At 42.5% G+C, this 26,473-nt stretch overlaps 1 protein-coding gene across 14 annotated transcripts in view; it reads left to right on the top strand.

Moving 5' to 3' along the window:
* MAGI1 (membrane associated guanylate kinase, WW and PDZ domain containing 1) overlaps nt 1-25,608 on the top strand; it is a 633,434-nt gene extending 607,826 nt beyond the window's left edge. For 4 of the 14 annotated variants that reach the window (XM_032867342.1, XM_032867333.1, XM_032867335.1 and 1 more), the window contains 7 exons: nt 2,064-2,357; nt 5,336-5,536; nt 14,071-14,164; nt 14,308-14,368; nt 15,333-15,476; nt 17,736-17,874; nt 22,001-24,697. In XM_032867342.1, coding sequence (XP_032723233.1) covers nt 2,064-2,357; nt 5,336-5,536; nt 14,071-14,164; nt 14,308-14,368; nt 15,333-15,476; nt 17,736-17,874; nt 22,001-22,758 — 1,691 coding nt within the window. In that variant the 3' untranslated portion in view covers nt 22,759-24,697. Of the gene's footprint in view, nt 1-2,063; nt 2,358-5,332; nt 5,537-14,070; nt 14,165-14,307; nt 14,369-15,332; nt 15,477-17,735; nt 19,860-19,926; nt 20,016-22,000 lie in introns of those variants that run through there. The other 10 variants (XM_032867331.1, XM_032867334.1, XM_032867339.1 and 7 more) reach the window with 9 other exon arrangements.
* Nucleotides 25,609-26,473: the final 865 nt, after the last annotated feature.

Raw genomic sequence — 26,473 nt, 5'->3', positions numbered from 1 at the left:
AACCAGAACTTAGTCACCTCTCCATTTGATGTTAATTCTCAACCAAAAAGGTCATTATAAAAGGCAGGAATGCTATAGCTTCAAGGTACAAGAACAAAAATTAGTTTTGTGCCACCAAATAAGTTTAAAAAAAGTTAGTGATGCCTTACTCTGCTGTTGCTGTCATGGGTGAGAAGCCAGTATTTGTTTCCTCTGTAAGAAAGCTGTAGAGATGGCTGGTTCTTGGCCATCTTTGACCCTTTCCCCCGGCCTGCAAGCTTTAAAGTATTTGGGTTCTCAAAGCATACACACCCTTTCCAGCTCAACTCAAATAAAACCTTCCCTGTGAAACCCTCAGAAGTTCCCTCCTCCTTCCAAGTGCCTTCCAGTTTTGGCATTCCTTCCTTGCCATTTTTGTGAATCATGGTTTCCTTTTGTATCAGAATCTGCCATTTTGAGACAGCTCGTTGTGTAACCGTCTCCCTCCCATTCACTCACGGACATCTTGAAAGCACACGCCACATGGGATGTTCACTGTCGGCAGCCCCCAGCTCAAAATAGTCAAGACAGAATGCAGAAAAAGCAGACTGTTGTATCACTTGAATTACTGAAGAAATAGGACATGAAATATTGTCATTTCTTCAGAGCTTTAATATTTGTGAAACAGATGTTTACAAACGAAATTAACTGGCCTTTTGTTGAAAAAAAAATTGTCTAACTCACTTACGTGGCATATAATTAATTATAGAATTAAGATATCAGATTCCAGTGTGAGAGTCCTATCTTACTGAAACCGTGGAAAACGGTGTTAATCAGTCATGGATTATGCCCAGAGAGCTCACTGATGGCCTCAGAATATTTCTTAAAATGGTATTCCGCACAGTCAGTAGCAGTCAGTTAGAAATGGCTTTTGAGATAGAATGAAAACGTTCAATTTCACTGATCCAAATAAAAATAATAGAGCTGTGTGATTTTTGTTTGTTTCAGATTTGTTTCTTAAATGTTAAATATTTGGGGGTTTTAGCACTAAGTCAAAGGCATGTTGAATCTGTAAGAGACATTAGACTGAGTGCAATAAGCCGGTCACAAAAGGGCAAACCTGGTGTGAGCCCCTTATATGATAGACGAAGAGTAGTCAGATTCATAGAGACAGAAAGCCAAATGGTGGTTGCCAGGGGTTGGGGGAGGGAGGGATGGTTTGTTAGTGTTTGATGGGTACAGAGCATCCATTTTGGAAGATGAGGTTCTGGAGATGGATGGTGGGGATGGTTGCACGTTGCTGTGACTGGACTTAATGCCACTGAACTATAAACTTAAAAATGGTTAAGGTGTTAAATTTGATGTTGTGTATGTTTTACCACAATAAAAAGAAATAGATGAAGGGAGAAGCTTCGAGAATAAATGTCTTAACACAAGACACACATTTTGTGTGTGGCATCAAACCTGGGTCACTCCTGCTTATTATTTTGGCTATTTTGGTGTGCTTTATCCTGTCACCTGATGGAACAATAAAATGGGGACTCTGAGGAAGGCTGACGTACCCAAGAGTGTGATCAGAGTAGACAATGACATCTGGAAAGTAGGAAGAGAACCTAAGTGTACCTCTGACGGGTGTTGTCAAGAATCCCACTGTAGGGTAACTTTAATAGTCCAGTCAACCTGCCCAGTCCGGTGTGATGGAAAAATGGAAAGCAGCGCTGTTTGGCAGGCTGAGCAGCCGTGTGACTCTTGAGGGTAATGACAGGTGAACGTGCGCTGAGGTCTGTGCTGTAAAAGTGGGGGTCCTCACAGGTGCGGGCCACACCCGCGCTTCTGCTCCCCTTCCTCTGATTCGTGCCCTGGGAAGCAGTTCAGAGGGGCTAGTGGCAGCCACGTGGAACCTGAGAGCGGATGCTGACATTCAGTATGCTGTGGTCCCCTGGGCTGCCTTCCCGTGGGCTCCTGGCGGCAGCTGCTGGACGCGAGCTACTTAAGGGACAAGGGGCTGGGGCCTCCTTGCAGTGCTGTGGCGCGCGGGCAGCAGGCAGGCGGAGCAGGAAGGGGGGTGGCTGAGTCCGGCCCCCCACCCTCTCTCTCTCCTGCAGCCCCCAAAGCCGAGAACGAGGTGCCCTCGCCGGCCTCCTCCCATCACAGCAGCAACCAGCCCGCGTCGCTGACCGAGGAGAAGCGCACCCCGCAGGGCAGCCAAAACTCCCTGAACACGGTGAGCTCCGGCAGCGGGAGCACCAGCGGCATCGGCAGCGGCGGCGGCGGCGGCAGCGGCGTGGTCAGCACGGCCGTGCAGCCCTACGACGTGGAGATCCGGCGCGGCGAGAACGAGGGCTTCGGCTTCGTCATCGTGTCCTCGGTGAGCAGGCCCGAGGCCGGCACGACTTTCGGTGAGTGTCCCGTCCGCTCCCCCGGAAGCTTCCCGGGCTGCCCGCGGCGAGCGCAAGGGCGTTGTGCTGCAAAGGAAAGAGGGCCAAAATCTCATTAGCAGAAATGCCTTCATGCTTTTCGCCACAGGTAATTAAAGTCTTAATTGGGGATGGAGAGTCTGTTCCATAGCTTTTCCCCTCCTGAAGGTTGGATTTCTTTCCTTTTAACCTTTCGACTTCCATGCAGGATGCGTGTTCACACGCACACAACTTCAAGCATAAATGAAATTTGCTTGAAATTTGAAGAGCGACCCCTTGACAGTGTAGCGTGAGAAATCATGGGCAAAGAATGCCTTTGTGAGGTTCTGAGTAGGAGAGCTCACCAGGCAGAAGTTTTCGGAATAAGCATATGGCTATAAAAATGCCTAGGGAATAGTACCAATAGAGAGTCAACATCAGCACGTGAAGTGCCTGGTCCACCTTACTGTGTCCTTTCGATACTCTGTCCACGTCTGACATTTTTAAATGTTAAAAATAATATTTTTACCATTATCTGCTTAAGAATCTAGTTAAGATCTGAGTTAAGAGCCATTTGTCTTCACTGCCCTTGAATCCCAGCAGGGCTGATTTTTCTCATCTTATCCAGATGTTGGGGGTTTTAGCAGAATGTGGAGAAATGCAGTTGTCACCCTCTCAGAAGGTTAACTGATGGGTATACTAGCAAAAGCAAACAGGACCCACATGAGTCCAAGAAACTAGCAATCTGTGAATCTTTTAACAGATTATAAAAATGTACTCTAAAAATGATCCATCTTCCTCATTAGATAAAAAGTCACCTGTTAATCCCCCAAGCACATTTGTTCATTAAATGCCAAGTAGGGTGGGAGATGGGGAAGGGCTATGCAGGCTTTGAAATTTACTCCACGGTTTCCCAAATGACTTGTCCACAAGAGTCTGATAACCAGTGGCCCAGGTCACTGGTGACTAAGATCAGGCAAGGTGCTCCTTCCCTTCAGCTTTCTGATCCAGTAGAACTCCCTTTACTGTCATGTAGTCTTTGTATGTCGCTTCCTGCTAAAGCCATTTCCCCTGAGGTCTGTTCACTAGGAGACTGAGTCAGTCCAATCTATGCATGTGTGGCTACAGTAACAAAAACCATTACTAACAGTGCTTTTGAGAGCTCCATCCACAGAGTTATCACGGCATGTCATGAATGGATGACTGGACACCAAGGCAAGGTTTTGGGGGTTTTGTAACTTAATTTGGGGGACTTTTCTGCTTAATTTAAAAATCTAAAGAAAGACAAGGGGGGAAGAATTCCCATTGCTATCTTCAGATCTACGATTTGATTGTCCCCATGCACCCCCTATGTCCTCAGGATTTCTGAATGGCCGGTTTCAATTTTACAATGAGATAGATATGTCAGGTGGGAGGCTCTGTTATTTAATGAATATCAGTGTCTTCTCACAATCTGGTCTGTGATCGTTTTCCTCTGGCTCTTCTTAAACAAATTCCGCTTTCCCTAATACCTTGCACGAGACTTCTGTTTCAAACTACGCAGAGCTTTCCTCACACCTGCTGTTTGATACCTTTCTCACGGGGGTTGTCCATGGAGAGGGGTTCCACTTAATCTGGACCTTGGATTTGAGTATGGAAGCCTACCAGACCTGCCTTTTGGATTCCAAAAGACCGTTAGCTTCCTTTTTAAAGATTCTGTGGCCTTGACCTTATATGCAATGATACACACTCAGCAAAGATGCTGAAAAACCAAAGAAATTATAATTACCCCCCCCCATTTTATCCTCAAGGTCCAAATTATGACAGAAGTGCCTGCTTGGTTAGTTTCAGTGTCTCCCACATTCATTTTATCATCCTTTCCAAAAGGTGACTCCCCTGTATAACTAGCTTCACAGTCCTCAGAAAGATGAACTCTCAAAATAGGTAAACATGCATTTGACAGCAGACCCTATGTCAGGACTCAAAGCCAGTCTCCCTACCCTCTCTAGAAGTTAGCAGTACTTGTGGTTGTGACATGGGGTGCCTCAGAGTGCATGGAAAGCTTTCCTCTTCACATGTATTTTTCCTGGTTTTCACATCATAGATGTGCAATCACTGATCAGGAGAAAGGAAATGATCAAAGGAGAGGGCCGAAGAAGGATTTGAACCTAGCTTTGGATCACTGTCCTTAGCCTGAGTAGATACCAGGTTTTCAGAGTCCTAGGAAGGGATTTTTGTGAGGAAGGAGGAGGATTTCAGACCTAATGAGCCATCTGGGGGATGGGGGGGCTACCCTGAAAGCATAGGGGATGGGCTGATTGAACAAAGGTCATAAAAGGAGAAATAGGGGTCACGCTTGGATGGCTTTGTTGGCTTATGTCTTGTAATTGTGCCTTTTTCCTAAAGCTTTCATCATTCTGGATAGAAGGCAGCAAGACTAAGTGTTTGTCCATTAGGTGTTTTCAGGGGAATTTTGGTGGTAGCAGACACTCATGCCTCCCCAGACGCCTAGTGATTATTTTTTTCTAAATGGAGAAAGAACAAAACATTGGCAGAAGCTTAAACAGCAGCTGGCAAAAATGAAGTGACACGAACACAGAATGTGTAAAAACATCCATCCCAGCGCCGGGCTTCACATTTGCAGACCCAGAATAAGCTGATGGCGAGTTATTTTGGGGCTTTTGAGAATCTCTGAAGTTGCTAAATATCACTGATTTTGTCAGTGATGGAAGGAGGGAAGCTGGGGTTTTCCCCACATTTGGAGCGGGGCAGGGAGCACAGTGGGGAGGGGCCTCCGTAGGGCGGCAGCCCCTCCCACGCAGGCCCTGAGTGTTGCCCATGTTTTGACCATCAGCACAGAGCTCTCCTTTAATAACATTTGCTTAATGCTTTAATTAATTAACACTTAACCTTCTCTTTCCCTTTTCAACCCTTTTTCTCCTCCCTTCGCTATATTCCCACATAACTTAAAAAAATAAAATAAAAACTCAATACCAAAGCAGGCAATGCATGTGTGGCTATGCCTCACAAAATAGGTCGGATTATTGAGGGGAGTCCTGCAGACCGATGTGGCAAGCTGAAAGTGGGAGACCGGATCCTGGCAGTGAATGGATGTTCCATCACCAACAAGTCCCATTCAGATATTGTCAACCTAATCAAGGAAGCAGGAAACACAGTTACCCTCCGCATCATTCCTGGGGATGGTAAAGTATACGTCTTGTGTCTCTCATTCCCTCTCGAGCTCTTTCTGGGTCTCTCCTTCTCTCTCTCCCTCTGTCTCCCTGTCATCAGGATCCATGTAATAGAAGAGTGTTGACTGAGAGGCAGTTTCACCCCTCCCTAAGGAGCATACCCATCCTACAGATATAAGCCACCATTACTAAACCTCACCGCCCCCCTCTCTTTTACGTAATCCTCTGCCTGTGACCCTGTGTTGCTGCAGATACAAACATTGCAGAAAACCTTAACTTTCCCCGTCTTATTTTGGTTTTGGTACCCTTGTCCTTACAATGATAGAGTAGTTTGAATACAGGCGGTAAAGATCCTCTGATGTTCTATCTGGAAATCATTAAAGTTTTGTTTTGTTTTGTTTTAAATCACTGAAATTTAACTGTATGAAGGGTGCCTGGCTGGCTCAGTCAATAGAGAATGCAACTCTTGATCTCAGAGTCGTGAGTTCAGCTTACTTAAAGACAAACTAATAAATTAAATAAAATAATTTTTTTAAGACTTTTTTTATTTATTTGACAGAGAGATTACAAGTAGGCAGAGAAGCAGTCAGAGAGAGAGGGGGGAAGCAGGCTCCCCGCTGAGCAGAGAGCCCAATGCGGGGCTCGATTCCAGGACCCCGAGACCATGACCTGAGCCAAAGGGAGAGGCTTAACCCACTGAGCCACCAGGTGCCCCTAAATAAAAACTAAAATTTAACTGTATGATATGGGGACACCACAAAACCTACATGGGGACAATTCAGAACCAATCCTTTTTTTTTTTTTCCCCAGAATAAGTGAATATATGGAAGGTTTTTGTTGAATAAGAGATCCTTAGGGTTTGTGCCTACTTGGTTTGTCTAATTTTTGCATGTGGGTGAAAAAAGAGTAAAACCTCTTTTTTGATAGGTTATATCTGCATTAAACTAGGCCTGTTTTTGTTTGTTAGTTTGCTTGATTATTTGGTTAAATTGAAATCTTGTTTCTTTTATGCCATTGGTGATTCTGCCCCCGAGGGGACATTTGGCACTGTCTGGAGTGGGTGCTAATGGGGTTTAGCGGTTAAAGGCCAGGGATGCTTCCTAACCTCCTACAGCATATAGGATAGCCCCACACAATGTCAAGTTATACAGCAGAAAGTATCAATGCTCATTATTTATTTTTTAAGATTGACTTATTTATTTTAGGAGGAGAGGGTGTAAGAGTGAACAGGAGGAGCAGGGGTCAGAAGGAGGGGGAGAGAGAGAATATCAAGTAGACTGTGCTGGGCACAGAGCTGACACAGGATTCGATCTCACGATCCTGAGATCATGACCTGAGCCAAATTTGAAAGCTGACGCTTCACTGAGTGAGCCACCTAGGCGCCCCACTCGTTATTCATATTCAATAAAGATGAAGTTGATACACTGATGTCGCTAAATATACATTCTTCAGAGAATTAAGTCCTGAATACGGACTTCAACCTAAGCAGACTTTGCCTTTGGGAGGAAAGTGCTACTTGTCTCAAATGTTTCCATGTCTTTTTTGTTTGTAATTACTATATGTGTTATAAAATAAAATACGTGTTCTAAAAGTCAGTATTCTTCAAGAAGAAATGTGGTTTGAGGAGATAGTGTGATAAAAATTCTATGTCCTTGGGCCACCTGAGTGGCTCCGTCAGTTAAGCATCTGCCTTCAGCTCAGGTCATGATCCTGGGGTCCTGGGATCGAGCCCCAAATCAGGCTTCCTGCTCAGCATGGAGGAGGCTCTTCCCTCTCCCTCTGCTCCTCCCCCTTGCTTATGCTCTCTCTCTCTCAGATAAATAAAGAAGACCTTTAAAAAAAAAAAAAATTCTGTCCTTGATCTGTAAAATAAGAAAATCAGAGATTTTATCTGAAAGTAATTCACCAAATGAATATTTGTATAGTTGGTAGAAAGCAATCCCTATTAGTTTCAAATACAAGTGGTGTAAACTGTGCCTTTCAGAAAAAAAAAAAAATCCTAAGCCAAACAATAAATATTTGAAAATTGTCGGTTCCAAAACCAGAGAATTTTCTCTGAGCCAAAAATACCCCATACCAAATGTGGAGGAAAAAATAGCTCCTTGATTGCTGTTCTCCTTCACCCTGCCTCAGATGCATGGTAATTTGCCATGTGGTTCGAGGGTCCATTCCACCAGCTCATCACTCTGGAAGGCAGTTGCAATTTAGAAATGTGATCACAGGGTGATAGAACATAGGTTCCTAATGGAAAGGATGAAGGAAGCCAGAAAAATTAAGTGAGAAGTGGTTAAGAGAGCCAAATGTAGTATATAAATTTAGATACATCTATCTGCATGCCGTACAGAGATTTCAAAAAACGAATCCAGAGGAATGCAACACAAGCATTGAGTTGCTGTGTCTAGATTGGTCAGTCTTAATGTGGGAAGGATAATGTCCAAAGAAGGAAGGAAGGAAGGAAGGAAGGAAGGAAGGAAGGAAGGTAGGTAACTCCTTGAGGGAAGGGCTTAGAAAAAGAGTTTGAAATCAGGAAAGATACAAAGATGCAAAAGCAACTTATACTACTGTGCACATACTAGGTATTGACTTAATTTAATAAAATGCAATGGAAAAGTTTTAGAAAAATCTGAACACCCAAAAAAAGACAGTGCAAGGTGAATTATCCAGTAGCGGTTGTCAGTAAAAAGGCATTTTTTAAAACTTCAGTACTTAAAAATTAGGAAATTCAGCTAGACACATCGTATACTCTCTTGGCGAGAAGTAAATGTGACAGCTGATACAATGTAGTTGAGGACCGATGTGCTACCCAGGATGTGATTTCATCCCCAGATTCTGCAGTAGTTCATTGCCATGATAATAAAACTCTTCATCAATTACTCTGTAAATTTCAGAAGCCAGGTAAAGGAAATCAAGTTTGACAGAGGGTGGATTTCTGATGCTCCTCTTCTTAATGGGGCCAAAAATGGCTGCCTTGGAAATTAAAATTGAGGCAGGGGAGTCGGATTTCTGGAGAAATGTTGGAATAATCCAGGAGAAATTTGCAAACACTTAGAAGACAGAGTGACCATGAATGAAAGTCTGATGAAGGGAAACACATGGCAGATCACTTCCTTTCTGCAAAGGTGTGATAGAAGTAGAGAACTGTAGAATAAAAGGGAGTTTCTGTTAGGGACCTCTGCCTTCCTTCACACCTTTCACATGAATGGTTAATTCATCAAGTAGCCCAAAGACAGTTTGTGTTGTGGTCCTTGCAAGGAGACTGAAGTTCTTAGAAACCCATGTTATCCCAAGTACTTTCGTCAGAAACCCTGGGAGGCACTTTAAGAAGATGGGAAAACACGCTGTCTTTTGGGTAGAGCACAGAACCCACTCGGGATCCACTTCTTTCCCTAGCTCCTGGTACCTAATTCTTTTTTTCTTGTCATTGTTGTACTTTCTCAACTTATTTCTGTATTTTCCCTAACTCTGCTTCTCCCATTTCTCTCTGCCCCCTTCAAACAAAGATTGGGAAACATGACTTTTCCTTTATTTGGCTTACTCTGTTCCTAGAAGGCCTGCCTTCCTTCCCACATCTTGGACAGGGCTAGATCGAGGGTCCTCACCTTGTCTGCTTTTAACTATCTTTGGGACCAGAGTGGGAGGTGCAACGGAGGCAGAACATTTTGTCCTATGAGATGTGAGCAGACGATAATAACTATGTAAAGGCAGCACAGAAAGGCCCAGAGGAACAGCCAAACATACTGAATCTGAACTTGACATCTGACAAGTCAAGCCACACGTTTCCTACCAGTCACCTTCTGTAGAAATAGTCTGTGAAATCTGGGTGGGAATGAGACTTTAATCAGACAGGGCAAACCCTTGGCTTATTCAAACTAACACAGAACCATCCATATGAATCAAGTTCTAGATATTTATAAGCTTAAAATAAGTTACTTATATTAAGTCTTAAATTCAGGCCACTCTGATTCAAAGTATTTGTTATATAGGAGGTAAGGGCATGGCAACCCAAATGTGGCTATTTCCTTGGCAAAGGCATAGAATGGTATAAATATCTCAATAGAAGGCTCTGTGGTTCCGATAGCTTGCAAAGGGATAGGGTAAAAGGAAGAGGGTTCCAACCATAACACATGTTGGAAGTCTCCCAGAGCTTCGAATATTTATGGGATTCAAATTTTCAAACACTTCCTTTAGATATTTATTACATGTGTGTTTATGCATTCAAATATTTATGAAAGAAATGATTGTATCCTTTGTTGATTTGTTTGGCTCTGTAGTGTGGATTCCATACCGCACGCTAAAGGTATTAACATGGGGTCTAGGTTGGAACTGTAATCACTTGTCACAGAGATACTGAAACCCAAGGTAGAAGCTCCTGTCAGAAGTTAGTGCCCTGATTCAGCACAACACCATGATACTGCCTTGAGATCCAGCATATGCTTTGCTTCAGACGTGATTGGTATGGAAAGTGTAGTAATATCTATTTTCATTCCTCTGAGAGAACTAAAGTAGGTGTAAACACTGTTTAATAAATGATAGAGGACATTTTCTGGAATTTATCATAAAAATAGCCAATCTATCCATCTATCTTGGAGTTTTAAAAGTCAAATACATTGACATCCATTCATAATAACTGTGCTGGAGGAGGCTCTTTTATCTGGCCCTTGTTTTATGGGGCAGGTTTTATTTTGGGGATGGAGCTGTAGATCTGTGATAATGGCCTTTATCTCTGTATTTTAAAAAGCTAGAGAGAATTTCAACACATAAAGTCTTGGTATAATTCTAAATGAAGACTTGAAAGTTTAATAAAAATAAGTATAACTTTATTGATATAAAAGCATCCTGGAAATCCGGGGTATGCTAAAAATTATTGAAGTGCTTAGAAGATGGCTCATGAAATCTTGAGTCAAAGCAGAGTATTTTTTTATTTTTTTATTTTTTTTTAAGATTTTATTTATTTATCTGACAGACAGAGATCACAAGTAGGCAGAGAGACAGGCAGAGAGAGAGGGGGAAGCAGGCTCCCTGCTGAGCAGAGAGCCCGATGCGGGGCTCAATGCGGGGCTCCATCCCAGGACCCTAAGATCATAACCTGAGCTGAAGGCAGAGGCTTTAACCCGCTGAGCCACCCAAGCGCCCCAAGTATTTTGTTTTTTAATTAAGCTGTGATAGTTGGTGGTATTTATGCAGTAAGATAAAGGCACTGCTTCTTTGAAAGGAACACACCAACCAATTAGATAGGATTTCCTTGATACTGACACACAATTCCCTTGTCAGTGGGAATAAGACTCTGGATGACTTTGGGCATGTTACCTACCTTTCCTAAACCTAAGTGTGTCTATCTGTAAAGTGGGGGAATAACTGCCCCAATTTCATTGAGTCGTAAGAATGAAATGAAATAGTACATGTGGAAATGCACTTAGCACAAAGCTTGGCACTTTGTAAACTATCAAGAAATGGTGGTGGCTCAGAGATTAAGAAATACAGCAATAAGGAGGAAAATTCAGTGTGCTCAAATAATCATTTGCATATAAATGTTAATTTTTTAAATGCTTAAAGTTAATCTTCAAAACAGATTTGCATATAAATATGCAGAAAATAGCAAGCGAAAGATAGGAGGAACATTAATAAAAGAATTCTATTTATATGTGTATTGAGTGATTATCTGTCATAACTCATCAACTCATGAAAGCACAGAAATTTAAAAAAAAAAAAAAAAAAGTTTCAGAATGGGACCTGATCTGCCTTGAAAAACCCTAGCTACCGAAAACACACAAGAACTCAAAAGGGGAACTCCTGCACAATTCAGTAATTATAATCACTTTAATTACAAGGAAACGTTCTTTTTGGTATCCTGATTATGATTTCCCCACGGCCCGAACAATCTTGTGATTTCCCAGAGAGTCGCCATAAAATTAATTACAATGAGCAATATTAATTTTTTTAAAGGACCAATACAGGGGTTGATGAAACTTCTAGTGAATCATATTGATAGGCAGTGCGGCCTCTGAGTCTGTTGTTCTGACACGGTGGGTGTACTTTATGGAAAATCACATAGATTTATCACTTGGTTGTGCCAGTTAACTGCACTCATCAAAATGTACTAATAATACGGTTTTAATATTGTAATAACAGTAATAAATACATACTCCCAATAAAAAATGTGCTAATCGTCTTTTGCATCGTTTTTAAGTGCCAGGCACTATCCCCAACACTTTGCTCTCAGATGATCTTTACACGAATTTTCTTGACTACTTCTGTTGTCCTGCAGGGACAGACGAGAAAACTGAGGCATAGGAGGTTTACGTGACTTTGCATAAGTCCCAGCCTATAAATGATGGAGCTGGGGGTGCACAATGCCAGACATTCTGAGTCTGGAAGCTGACCTCCTAATGGGACTTTATGCTAAGCTGCCTCCCATGAAGCCTGAGGAACACTACCTCCCCAGCTCAGGGGGGGTTGCAAGGTACATTGGCATAGTATAGGCTCTGATTATGCTCGTAGGGAAACAAAATACAGACACACAAAAACACTTCCCTCTATTTCGCCCATTATTTCTCATCCTTAATTGACCACAAGTTCCTTTCCCGCAGAATCTGTAGGTTTAAACAGACCACGGGAAACTTGTCCTAAAAGATGAATTGGATTCACTTTACAGTTTACTTGATCTAGTTACATTTTATTATTAAACTTGTGCCTTAGCTCTCAGCATCCTGGACTTTATGGGTGGAATATAGATTGTTAAAATCATAATTCAGCTTTCTCATTTTGCAGAGCATTTAAGTTCCCATGATAAATCAAAAGTAGAAGAGGCAGCAAGGGCCATAGGTACAATAAAGGTGTATGGAGTGCTTATGGTATGTCATACTCTATGAAGCTTTCCATATACTATTATCAAAGAGGAGAGCTACGTTATCATCCCTTTCCATCAGATGAAGAAAATAAGGCATACAGCTAATGAATGGGAAGGGGGATTGGATCTCAAGGCCATGATTTTAACTGTGTAATGCAATAAAATAACAGGAAGCAAGACCCAAGCTGAGTTAATATCCTTAGGAAATTAAAATGGAAGATAGACCATAAGGAATTGGGATTTCAGGGATGCCCTGTCACTCAGGATTACAATGGAGAAGAGATGCAGTCCAGGTATCCCAGGTGGGACTACTTAACACATTTTCCCATAGAAACTTTGTTATGCATTAGGGTGAGTATATGTATTCTGCAAGCATTAGAGTGCCTACTGTGAACTGGTGGACTCCTAGGAATTTGCAGAATTCACTGCACACTGTGATTTAAATAGGCATTCATAGGCTAATCTGAGAACCTAATGACTACATTTAGTTTTTTTTTTAATTTTTAAAGATTTGTTTAATTTTTTTATTTGTCAGAGATCCCAAGTAGGCAGAAAGGCAGGCAGAGAGAGAGGGAGAAGCAGGCTCCCTGCTGAGCAGAGAGCCCGGCACAGGTCTTGATTCCAGGACCCTGGGATCATGACCTGAGCCAAAGGCAGAGGCTTTAACCCACTGAGCCACCCAGGCACCCCTTTAGTATTTTTCTTGATAAGAAAATGTATGCCAAGTTCCAAACAGTCAATCTAAAAGTGCAACTTGCTCATAATTGCGTGCTATCTGCCTTGATCTTAATGGAGAAATAATTAGTAAAAGGCTATATAACCATTACTATGTAAGCGATTACATTTTAATATATGCTAATATATGCGTGTTGGTGTACAGTCTATAGGGCACGCTTGTGAGCATTTTCAAATTCTGGATCTCCACACTTCTAGAGATTAATGAAGTTGCTTATGAATGTGGTTAGTGGAGAAGAAAGTCCATTTCCATAAGAATGTAATCATATTCATGACATTAGGTGGCTTCATGATTTATACAACTTATATTTACAAACTCTGGCTCTAACTAATGCAAGTTTTGGAATTCATCTTCCATCAGTGATGCTAGATGAGATCTGCGAAGAACCCCACATTTCCAGTCATGCTTCATTAGAAGCAGGGAGGAAGAAGGTAGACGTTGTGTGCGCGCGTGTAGTTAACAAGATGTTAGCACACTTCTGATGTTAATATTCACCCGAGGAAACCAAGCAGACTCACGAAACATTGCTGACAAATTGCGGGAAACATTAGTAGAGATTTACTATTTTTACTATTGTTTATTACCATTAACCAGTACCATTCTGGGGAGAAGCCGTGCGGGCGTGGTGCAGTGTTTTGACGGGACTCTGCCATTTTTAAGTGTCAGGGAGGGAGAGACACGTCCTCTGGGCACAGTTCTACAGTAGCATGTTCTGGGGCAAACACTTCAGTTCATCTGTGGGGATATCACTTGGGAGGAGGGTAATGGAGACCTACATGCCTCATATCACAGATCTTAGAACGGTTCTTTTAGGTCTTCATTGTTTAGAAGTTCAAGTCAGAACGGCTTCAAACAGTGACAGAGAAACCAGCCTTGTCTTTCAGATATGGGACTTCTTCTTCCCTCCTGGTTTGATCCCTTCTTCCGGGCCCTCATTCTGTTATGCTCTGTCTCTCCTTGCAGAGTCTTCAAATGCCACTTTGCTGACCAATGCAGAGAAGATTGCCACCATCACGACCACACACACCCCTTCTCAGCAAGGCACCCAAGAGACCAGGTCAGACATAACTTTAGTTGCTTTTGTTAGCTTTAAGGGAAAAAACTAACTCCTGGCCTGACGATACTCATCCTTGATATTTTTTTTTCCCTTCCCGTTTCCCCCATGGTTTGCTTTTACATTTATTTCTCTCCCTTTGGCAGGAATACCACCAAACCAAAGCCGGAATCTCAGTTTGAGTTCAAAGCATCCCAGGCAACACAGGTGAGGGCCATTCTTCTTTTTTCTCTGCTTCGCACATTTCCTTCCAACTTTCTGAAGCTATGTTTATGAGATATCTTTTATAAGATACTCTCAATTAAAATAAATAACCTTTTGTGAGAGGATATACTAAATATATACTCACATTTAGTTGTCTAGGAAATGACATTTTATTTTACTACCTTTGAAAAATATTCCTAGATATCCTTTCCTAGGTGGGGAAACAACAAAATCAAAAACCATAATTGCCTCAGGGACTGGCCAGCAGAGAAAGACAAAATCGTGGATATCTACTCATGGTATTCACAACTGTGTTTATGCCAAGAAAATGTCTTTTTGTTGTTGTTGTTGTTGTTAAGGCTTTTCTCGGCCTTGTGAGTTTCGGGTGAGACGCTCAGAGCTAACTGCCCGTCCCGCAGGGTGGTAATAGGGAGCGCACAAACATGGAGGTGAAGCAAATTTGGGAAATATTGGGGGATGATTAAACGGGTTAATTTTGAGTGGCCTTCTCAGAGCCTTCAACAATCCATTCATGCTTCTCCTCAGCCAGGGTAGCGGCCCCTCCCCAGGTGTGAGGAGGTCGTTGTTGGGGTCCTAGTGATAGACACTGCTGCCATTTTGCAGGTGTGGGGCATGGAGGCTGAACTTCAGCACTGTGCAGGATGGTATCATGTAATGACCTTTCCTGCCACAAATACGATTTATGGCCTCCCTGATGAAATTTTAGTATATGCATGTTGGTGTGCAGTCTGCAGGCACGATCATGAATGTTTCCAAATTTGCATCTGCAACCTTCTAAGATGGATGACCGTTACTAAACCATGGGGAATTACCAAGAGAAGGGTAGAGACCATGCCTTTTTGTCAAATCACCCTGACAGAGAATATTTGGGAAGAGATGGGAAGAAATATGGACAGATAGACAGACACTCACCTCAAATGACTGCATTTCGTTTTTTTTTAAATAGGAGCAAGATTTTTACACTGTGGAACTGGAAAGAGGAGCCAAGGGATTTGGCTTCAGTCTTCGAGGGGGCCGAGAGTATAACATGGACCTCTATGTCCTGCGCTTAGCAGAGGACGGTCCAGCAGAAAGGTGTGGAAAGATGAGGGTAAGTAGGAAGAGGATTCTGGACAAAAAAGTCATCTGCAGCGACTTTTTGACCTTACGTGGCTAGAACCTTCTTGTTCCTAAGAAGTGCATTTTCTACTGTTCTCAGGACACTGTAGGTGCATGACTCCCATCCTAGGATAAATTTCTCCCTAAAGCATGGTTGGTGGTAGCTGAAATGAAAGATTGAAGTAAATACTTTCCCAATCCCAGTCCCACAGTCCTTATACTTAATCTTATAAGGCAGGGACATCACTTCACAGGAAATCCAAGGTACACTAGGATGCTTACAGAGCAGGAGGGGCTTGTAGTGCTGTTGGTTTTGGGTGGTGAGCTCCAGTCAGGCTCTAGCTAGTCACGAGCTGTATTATCTGAGCCTCAGGAGCAGGTCAGTTCATCACAGCATCTCCGTGGCATGAATGTCTCTATGGTAGTCAAAGCGGCAAATTTCAAATGCCAAAAGATCACTCTGTTCTGTATAGGTATCTACTGTCTGTTACTGTGTATGCATATGTCCCTTTCTGGGGGTGGGGGGAGGGGAGGGATTACGTGGTTTAAAAAAAAATTGTGTCGTCATTATAGAGAGGTCACTTAGATTGAGGCATATGCACAGGGAGCAGTTTGCTACAAATGAAAAGAAAGCAGACAGCCAGGTCCAGAAAGGAAAAAAAGTGCATGGAATTGTTCCAGAGCGACGAGGGAAAAAAGTGACCAAGGGTAGGGAACTTAATATTTGTACTTAAGGCATAATATTGCTTTTTAAATTTTTTCAGATTGATTGCTTTTGAAGCACTGTATTTATCTATCTACCTGTCTATTTATTGAGAAAGAGCTGGGGGGAGCAGAGGGAAAGGGAGTGAATTTCAGGCAGACGTCCGGCTAAGCGCCAGCTTGACACGGGGCTCGACCCTGAGATCATGACCTGAGCTGAAATCAAGAGTCAGACACTTCATTGACGGAGCCACCCAGGCGCCCCCAGATTGAATTTTTAATGAGGTTTTTTTTTTTTTTTTAATTGAGAAAGTAGACCATGAATATGGCTATAAAAACTTAGTGGAAAATGATCCATATTTTAAAATACAGTTTCCAAAGTCAAACTGGATTACCAATTTCTTACATATTCTTTTATGCAATTATATGCAAGACTTGTGCACAAAGGACTAGAGACACTGTATATTGCTTTTGTTTAAATTTTAAACACAATGGGGTATGCTTTTCCATGTCTTTGCTTACTGAAAAAAGTTTCCGATTGAATGAACTATCATTATCATGGTATTTTGTATTATATAGTTCACAGGACACATTCATGTGACTTACCCAATTTGGTCCTCACACCTTGGTAGGGATGGGTTGTTAACACCCCCTTTTATGGATGAGAAAGTGAGTTCCAGGATTTTAAAGGATTTGAGCGAGATCAGTTAGCTCGTAAGTGATAGGACTCCAATTTAAGGCTTTCATCTTCAAAGCCAGTACTTTTCCTCTTCTGCTTTCTGGAAAATAAGCTCCATGAGAGTAACAATCTTGCCTGTCTTGTTTACTCCTTTATCTCCAGTGCCTAGAACAGTAGCTGACACATAGTAAATGCCACATCCATGCATCAGCCACCGTTGTGGTCTCATCAGAAAGCTTACCTGGGGAAGTGTTTGCTTCTAAGCTCACCCACAGGGTTGTTGGCAGGATTCTGGGCCTCTTGGGCTGTTGACCCTAGCTCTCCCTCATCTCCTTACTGTGACCTCTGCGGAGCAGCTCACTACATGCGTTAGAGTGAACAAATGGGAAAATAAAAGAGGGGCATATAAGACAGAAGCCAGGATTATTTTGTAACCTCATCTTTGAGCTGATATCACAACACATTTGCCAGAAGCAGGTCACTTCTTCCAACCCACATTCGAAGGGAAAGAGATGACATGGGATATGAATATAGGGAGGAGAGCATCTGCCTACCACATCTTCTTTTCCTCGACATTAATATTCCTTTTACTGCTTCATTTTTTTTTTCCCCCATAGCACTTATGCTTTCTAACATACACATATGTCTCTAACTTTCTTGTTAATTTTCTTCCGTTAGCATGTCATCTCCACGAGGACAGGCATTTTTGTTTCTTTCACTGCTGGATCCTAAGCAACAGGAGATTTTCTGGAATATACTCAATAAATATTTAGTAAATCACTCATTGAAAGAATTTTAAAGCATAAAGCACCTTGACAGCCGGTCAGATCCTTTGTGATGTCCTCACTCTGTTGTCTCTTGTTTTGGCAGATTGGTGATGAAATTTTAGAGATCAATGGCGAGACCACCAAAAACATGAAGCATTCTCGGGCTATAGAACTGATTAAGAATGGCGGCCGCAGGGTCCGTCTGTTTCTGAAGCGGGGAGACGGCTCGGTACCAGAATATGGTGGGTCAAACTATGAAAACCTTCCTTCCTTCCCTGGCATGACTCCATGAATTTGTCTCCAGAACTGCAGCAGGAAAGTCTTTTTGTTTTCCCCTATTCACCAGTGTCTCACCAGCCTTTCGCACCATGTGATTATTTGCCTCGCTTGTTCTGAAATCTCTACACATCTCATCCTTTTGCTTGCTTATGTGGACCGGGGCGTGGCCTAAGACAAGATCTTTGTAGCCCCCTTTCTGATAATCAGAGAGAACATTTTGTCTAGTCCAACCAAGAGCGAAGGAATGTTTGTTGGAACTGTGCCAAACTGTTTCTCAGACCCAATTGTTAGCACAAATTGACTATACTCCTTTTCAGAAGCAGGAAAGCAGGTTTCCTGAGTGATATGTTGAGGCACAATTCTCCTTTATTTTTTTCTCTTTTGATTACTTGATGTTTTTGCTTAAGAGGCGTGAAATTTTTGAGATGATCTGGGGGCCTTGCTGACCTCCTTTGTGCGCTGTATATGACACTTCTGCATATCCCCGTTGCTGGTCCCTATCCCCAGTCAGACCACCTGAGCCCACTACTAGAAGACAAACAAAACTGTTGATATAGTAGCCATATGTTTTTAGATGAAAAAGGATGAAATAGATTCCCAGTGCTCATCATGAGGGAAACACGTTACTATACCTTTCCTATGGGGAAAGCCAGGTTATACATAGAGTTCCTTTGTCATATGTGTAGACATGATTTGAGTAAACAGCAATGATCTTTACGTAGCGTAGTCTTCTGATGGCAAAATATTGTATATTATAATGATTATGTCCTATTTATTTGAGGTCTTGTTTAAAATTAAAAAAGAAAAAAAAAGCTATGCCCTAGATGTAGGGCTTTTCTTCCCAACCAAAGGTCTACAGAAGTTTCTATAGAAACTGTGATTGAATGGTCCCCATATACGTTGGTCCCCTTTATTAGGGATTGATCTGTTATCACCCCCTTTTCCGAAAGTCATTCTGCACAATTCCCAGTTGCATTTTGGACTTGGTGAGGTCCTTAATTCAGCTGCAGCTCAAAGAGAAGGATAACCCTTTTAAAGGACAGCCTTCCCAGGTGTTGGACCCTCATATACAGGTGTAAAATACGAGGGGCCCAAAGTGGGGGGGAGGGAAGGTCATCAGATGAGGTCCCTGTAGATATGGCCAACCATGGGGGAGGTGTTTTGACTTTGAGATGCCACAGCTGTGCACTGTACTAAACCTCTGACCATAGGTATATCAATGCCACTGAAACTGTGTAACATTGTCTCCCTTTTCTGTCTCCCCTATGCTTCTGTTGGATGTGATATTTCATTTGAGAGTCATCGTCAGTAACCTGTGTACCTTCTCAAAACCTATGTCTGTTGCACTGAGGATGAAAATCCAACACTAACAAATGTTCTTTGGGCTAAAAATAAAGATCCTTTAAAGTACTCATTTTTTCCAAGAAGGGTTGAACATGCCAGAGTTGTGCTGCTGTAATGTCTCCATGTGTCATTTGGACTAAATCTCTCTAATTCTATCGATTAGAGTCACAAATGGGTTATAATATGTTAAGTTCCAATATTTTTCTGACTTGATTGGAACCTGCTTCTCTGTGAGGCTATTTTTGTAATGAGTTTTTTGTACTTAATTTAACTGGCCGCGGTCTTCAGGGGTGGGGGAGGGAGGGAACTTTGGTCTTTTGTTGTTTATTGTTAATGCTCTCCTATGCCAGCTTGTCATTGTTCCAGTTGTTTGAAAAAAAAAAAAAAAGAAAAAAAAGAAAAAAGGATGCATCCATTGTCTGGGTTCTCGAGTCACCTTATATGGCTGTCTAAGAAAATGTCACTGTTCTGATTGCGGTCTCTGCAGCCTTATTTGAGTGTTGCCTTAGACTGTCTAACTGGACAAATAAACTCTCTTTGCCCTATGTTAACAAATGCAGATTTTTTTTTCTTTCCTCTTTGTTATAGGGAATCTAAATGTTCAACTTTTTCTCTTTCTCTCTTTCTCTTTCTCTCTGACTGTTTTGGTGCTGGGCCCTTCCCTTCTACAGCGATGATACCTCCTAATCTCGCTGCATGTATGAGAAATGAAAAGCTCGGGGAGGCTTGCTTCTACCTTATGGGCCATAATCAAACTACGGTTTGTAGCTCAATCAATACTAGGTGTTTCTGTGCTGTGGCCTAATTTCCTCATTGCTTCTGCTTAGCTCTATTTTGATATGTTTGGCAATTCATTCTGAGCACACTGCATTCTTTGAATTGTAAGTACACCACCGACCCTACTGAAGTCTTACTGTCCCTTATCTTAAAAAGTAGGCGTAAGAAACCCCAAGGTTAGATTTGTGAGAGTGATCTAAGCACCTATCCTTACCCAAAGCTGAAAGCGACTTTGCAAGCTCCTGTGTGTGTTAATTCTAGGACCCACCATTCAGAAAGAGCAAACCTCCTATCCCAGAGAGTCCTCCCCCAGGTGGGTAAGATAGAAAGGTGACGTGTCCTACTCAGTCAGCTATCTCTTGGGACACTACAGCCCAAGGGCCAAATCTTGTCCACAGCCTGTTTTTTTTAAGTAAAGTTTTATTGGCACATGGCCACACCCATGTCTTTTCTGAATTGTTCTACAGCTGCTTTTGCGCTCTGGTCCAGTTAAGTAGTTCTCACAAACTACACAGCTGGCAAAGCCAGAAATATTTACTCTTTGGCCCTTTGCAGAAAGTTTACAAACCCTGCTCTAGGCTATCTTCCTGTTTTTAATTAAAACCCACCCTAGGTTTTGGGAGATCATTCATGAAACAGATTGTTTAATGTTGACCTTGTTGCCTCATGAAAGATCCTTAAAGAGTTCCTGGGATTCCTTCATCTCCGTGACCGTCACCCTGGTTTGCCCTTCAGTCGGCAACCCATCATTTCAGGTGTCTTGCCGGGAATCCTATAATGTGTCTGGCTGACCGGGTTTAGCTGCGACAGAGCATCCCTGCCTTGAAAAGCCCTCTCATAACGTCAGGATGCCACCTAAAACATTGGCCATGTCATTTCAAATAGTTTAATAATAAATAGGACCCCTCTATCCGCCCCCGTGGGCTTCTCTGCTTTGAAGTCTATAGATATCTTGATGTTGTAAGAAGAAGTGCAGGGAGCCCTTGGCTCCTGGATGCAGCTGGGGCTACCTGTGTAGCATAAGGAAAGCTGCCTCGGAAAGACTATCTGAACCCCATCTAATGTCAGACATGCCCCTGACAACCTCTCTTCCACTCCCTTTTGGCAGGAAACTCCATGTTTTACAAATAGTTTCTTAAACTCACCCCAAATTAGAGAAAGTTGTTGAACAAAATCCACAAAGGTAGAGAGGATGTTTAATGGACCCTCACATACATTGTCACATTTGGGAGTCATCCATATCTGGCCATGTTGCCTCTAGAACACACTGCCCACCACCCTGGAGTATTTTTTTTTTTTTTTTAAGAAAAGTGTTTTTAAAAAGGAGTGTAGTTTGCATAAAATGCTTAAAGCCTGAGTATACGGCTCAGGTTTTTTTGTTGTTGTTGTTTTGTTTTGTTTTTTGTTTTTTTTTTAAACCTCTGTAAACCCCCATTTTAATCACCCAGATCAAAATATAGCCTCTTTACATGCCCCAGAAAGTTCCCGCATCCCCCTCCAGGTCAATAACCTAGATTACTTTTAAGCGAATTAAAACAAGTATTCTTTAAAGAAAAGAATGTTTTCTTTGGTGGGGGTGCTGGGCGGGAGGAAGGGTGGACAGGGGGGAGGGCTTGGTGGGTGGGAGAGAAGAGCAGGAGGTAGTTAGGATGGGGACTTCTCCATACTTCTAGATACACTTTTTGGATTATGCCTTTAAAGACTAAAATCATGACTTACGCTGTAAGTTCCTTAATGATCTATGTCTGGGATGTAGCCATCGGTAGCTAGATGCGGAAATCCACAAGTACTAAGTTTTTAATCTTCGCTAGTTGCAGTTAAACTTAACCAAGATTCAGTCGGCTTTGATTCTGACTGCTTTAATAGTTGTTTGCTTGTTGTGACTAATGAAACCTCAGGCGTGGGAGTGGGGACAGGAGCCAAAGACCCCCGATACCAAATCGTGGCTCTCCTTTCTTTTCCTGGCAGACCCCAGCAGCGACCGGCACGGCCCCGCCGCCGCCCGTGCACAAGGTGTTTCGGAAGTGAGGGCCGCGCCCCCCGACCGCCGACAGCATCCATCATTGGAGTCCAGTTACCCACCCGATCTTCACAAATCATCACAGCATGGGGAAAAGCGGGCACACGGGAAAGACCCAAAAGGCAGCAGAGAGTATAGCAGACAACCCAATGAGCATCACACATGGAATGGAACTTCTAGAAAACCCGACAGTGGGGCTTGCCGACCCAAGGACAGGGCACCAGAGGGACGGAGAGAGGCGCCCCCAGAGCGGATGGTAACCAACGGCCCCAAGAGGAGGCCCCCGGAGAAGCGCAGAGAAGGCACCCGCAGCGCAGACACCACTTTGGAGAGGAAGGAGAAGCACGAAAAGAGACGAGAGCTTTCTCCGGAGCGGAGACGCGAGCGCTCGCCCACCTGCAGAAGGGACAGCTCGCCCAACCATCGCAGGAGGTCCCTGGAGAGACTCTTGGATCAGAAACGGTCCCCAGAGCGCAGGAGGGGGAGCTCGCCAGAGCGGAGGGCCAAGTCCACCGACCGCCGTCGGGCGCGGTCCCCTGAGCGCAGGCGCGAGCGGTCCTTGGAGAAGAGGAACAAGGAGGACAAAGTCAGCCACCGAGAAAGGGAAGAGCCCAGTGTGAAACAGGATGCCGGCCGAAGCTCCAGACATGCCCCAGAGCAGAGAAGGCGACCTTACAAAGAATGTAGCACCGACCTCAGTATCTGAGACGCTGAGGCACATTCCAACCTTTACCGTGTCAAAGGTTCTAAGAGGAAGGTCACAAACCTGAAATAATTTAGTTTCTTACCTGGTGAAGCGTCTAATACCCGATGATCCTATGAAGAGCAACAAACATTTTATGCATTTGAAATCTTCTAAGAAAAAATATATATATATGAAAAGTGTTGTGCCTGATGTATAATATTAAAGAAAGTATTTTTAAATGCATACTTTTTTGGAAATTATTTGCCAAATGCTGCCCCGAAGGGATATACATTTTGTTTCTACATAAACTGTAGAATTGTCAAGAATTGTTCCCTTTTGGGGGGCAATCTTTTTCTCTCCTGGTTAAATAGGGCTGTTGATCATTTTCTCTAATGGAAATTATTAAGTTTAATTAATTTGATGTAGATTGTTATGTAGTGATGTAGTGCTATACTGTAGTTAGGAGTTTTTCTTAAAAAAAAAAAAAGCAAAAAGGCAAAAGTTATATTTGTAAAAGCTGAGGACTCTTTGGGATGGATTAGGATTGCCGATGATCCTAAAATTAAGCTGTATGAAGAGACTACTATTGCAAATGAAGGATATTTATAGCTAAACTACACAGCACAAAGAAATGTTCCCTTCTCAAGTCGTAGTTGGTTCAGAAGACAGTTCCGTACTCTCCCTGGCCATAGCAAGGCATGGACAGGAGAAGGTTGGCCGCCATTACCCAAACGTAGCCCAAGCACAGATGGTCAAGTTCATTAGCATCACCCACATCTAATAAGATCTCATTAAGACAGTGCCATCACAGCTTTGCTCAGCTACTAAAAGGAACAGACGGACAGTGAGCACCTTCTGTGTTGTCTTGTCTGATCGCAGGCAGAATAGTGGCTGGAATGGGGAACAGTGTGCCCAATGCAAGGGAGCTGTGAGACTCCTCCATACGGAAGGTGTGTTCCCCTTTTGTAGCATAAGCCCAAGGTTGCCCTTTGCTGAATTGGGGACCAGGGAGTGAGTGTTGGTGGAAGTTACCTCTCTGTTGATATTTCAAGAAGTGAGGTCTGGGGGTGCTTAATTCCTAGAGATGCCGATTTCCCTTTGAAACCATAGTAAAAGTCTCCAGGATGGTTGAAAGGGAAAAAGACACAGTCCCAGTGGTTCTAGATCAAGTTGGCAAACCTCTGCCCTCATGATAGTGTCCTTTGAGTCTTTGGATAGCAGAACAAAGCATAACCATTTTTCTTTTTATAAACGACCCATTCTTTTGCAGTCCCGCAGGAGGTGTGGTTGGGTCGGCTTGTAGCCCCAGGATGTGGTTGGAATGGATTACTGCCTAGCTGAGCCAAACGTTTGCTTGTACCTGTTGGACCACTACAGCAAACCGCTGCTTACAATGCATTGTGTATTTCTGTAGTACTGTTTTGCATTTTCCATACAGACACACAACTTTGCAAGTCAATCACTGTTATTCTCATGGTACTGTTTAAAAAAAAAAAAAAAAAAGGAAAAAGGAAAAAAAAAATGGAGAAAACCAGCCAATCATTGTGTGTACAGAGTTAAAAATTGTAATTAATAGAGCCTGTTTAAAAAAATTAAAAAAAAACAACTGTTGCCTTTTTTTCTTGTATAAAAGAGAATTTATGACAAAAAATTTAGCTGTGAGGAATGTGATATGTGTTTATATTTCTGAATATGGAACAAATTGATTCATTGGGATATATTTTAATGTAAACTAAATCAGGTATGTAAAGCTGTTTTAAAATGGGAGACTCTATAAGTAATTCTCTAAAGCTTTAGTTGGTTTGAATATCATCATTTCCTCCATGGTGAGCCTGCTTTGTGAATTATTAAGCACTTGTTCGCATTCTCTGTTCCTCACTCATTTCTTGCCGTGTGCTATGGACTTAATGCTCTTTCTGTATTGATGAAAAGCAGTATGTGGGCCAATCTTTTTATAAAACACTATGCATATATAAATATTACATTGTTCATAGCTTTATTTGATTTCTGGATTGATACATAATGTAGACGGAGTTCCTACAGGTGTGTGGACAGGCACAAAACACGTTCCCTTCCTGGAACAGAGACAATGTACATCCTGTAGCTGAAAAGGAGGAAGAAGGTCTGTGACTGCTACTTCTATTAGAGTTTTCCACACAAAGCCTCCATTGAGCTGTAGTAGTAAGGCTGAGGGAGAACACAACAGAATAAGGACATTGGTCTTCATCAGTTTCCTTAGGAGCCCACTTGGGGATTTTATTCCTCAGGCTCCACTGCTAGGAATGTTCTCACTATTTCTAGCAGAATCGGTGATATTAAATGATCGATGCTCTCACTTGTTTTAAATAAATGAAATCCAGGTGGATTTGGGGAGTACATCGTGAGGTTAACATCTTAATGCCTTTCCTGTTGTCAGAGGTGATATCTGACATTTTAAAATCTTTGTGGTACCCACCGGGGCTTGGCTCAGTCCGCGAAGACTTGGTGTGGCAGTTTCCTCTGAGTTCCACACATCAGATTGGCTTTGGAAATATTGTACTCTACAGGGACTATGCATCAAGCAGAAAGATCTAGTTTTCTCTGAACTACTGTAACCTTAAATTGCAGACTGACTCTTGTGAGCCTACTTTCCCTAATCCCCCACTTCATGTAAATGTCTTGATGAGAGATGATGGATGAGTATTTTGTATGATTAATCAAACCATTGAAGAATTCCCCTCCCACCCATTACACAGTTGATGCCTGAAAGAATGTTGGGGGTGGGGGGAGAACTCAACACCCTACTTGTATTTTTTAAGTTTCTTTTGTGAAAGATTTTTTAATGCATTTTTACTGTAAAAATACATGGAAATGTATGCATTCCATAACCACTATTGCTTCTCGATGGATATCTTTCTTGTCTCTGCGTTGTCTCAAATCTATCAGGGTCACGTAATCAAGTGAGAGTGTCTGGCTCCAACCCAATTCATCAGCATCCCATTCTGTCGAAAGAGAAGGAATTATGCCTATGCAGCACTAGTACAGTGCCCTGCTACTCAAAGTGTGGTCCGTGGACCGCCTGCCTCATCATCACCAGAGAGGGTATTAGAAATGCAGACTCTCAGGCCCACCCTAGACCTACTGTGTCAGAATGTGCTTCTAACAAGCTCCCTAGCTAATTCAAATGCACCTGAAGTTTGAACAGCCCAGGATAGCAGGGAACCCTGGTAAAAAGCAAGACTGGCTAAGCCAAGTGCCTCATCACTTCCCATATGATCTTGAGCAAGTTCTTTAACCTCTCTTTGTAAGCCTCACTTCCCTTGTCTTTAAACAGACATATCTCAGAGTTGGTAAGAATAAAGTGCAAAGTGCTTAGCATACCTCTGGCAATCAGAACAATCCTTAGTCGATGATTCTAATTTTTTTTTTTTTTTTTTTGAGGAGGGGAAGGAAGAGGATACTCGGCCTGACAATTGTCCCAGTATATTTTCCAATGAAAATGAAGAAATATATCCCCACTCTTTTAAAATGGGGAAGAGGGCCTCCTGTTTTAATTATAAAGTTAATGAACAGTGTGGCTCCTGCTACTTAGTCTAATTAAACTTACCAGTGTTTTGAAATATAAAACCAAGATGCTGTGCTGTGAAAGTTAAGAAGAAAATGGTCTCAGAGCAGAACTTTTAGAGATGTACGTGGAGTTAGACATGTGCCTAACCAGTCCTGGTAGATAGAAAGGTTAACCAATTAGTGAGTGGCT

The sequence above is a fragment of the Lontra canadensis genome, unplaced genomic scaffold (assembly GCF_010015895.1).
Source record: "Lontra canadensis isolate GAN:19392208 unplaced genomic scaffold, GSC_riverotter_1.0 scaffold34, whole genome shotgun sequence".
NCBI lineage: Eukaryota > Metazoa > Chordata > Mammalia > Carnivora > Mustelidae > Lontra > Lontra canadensis.
The sequence above is the reverse complement of the archived record's forward strand: the minus strand, read 5'-3'. Positions and strand labels throughout refer to the sequence as shown.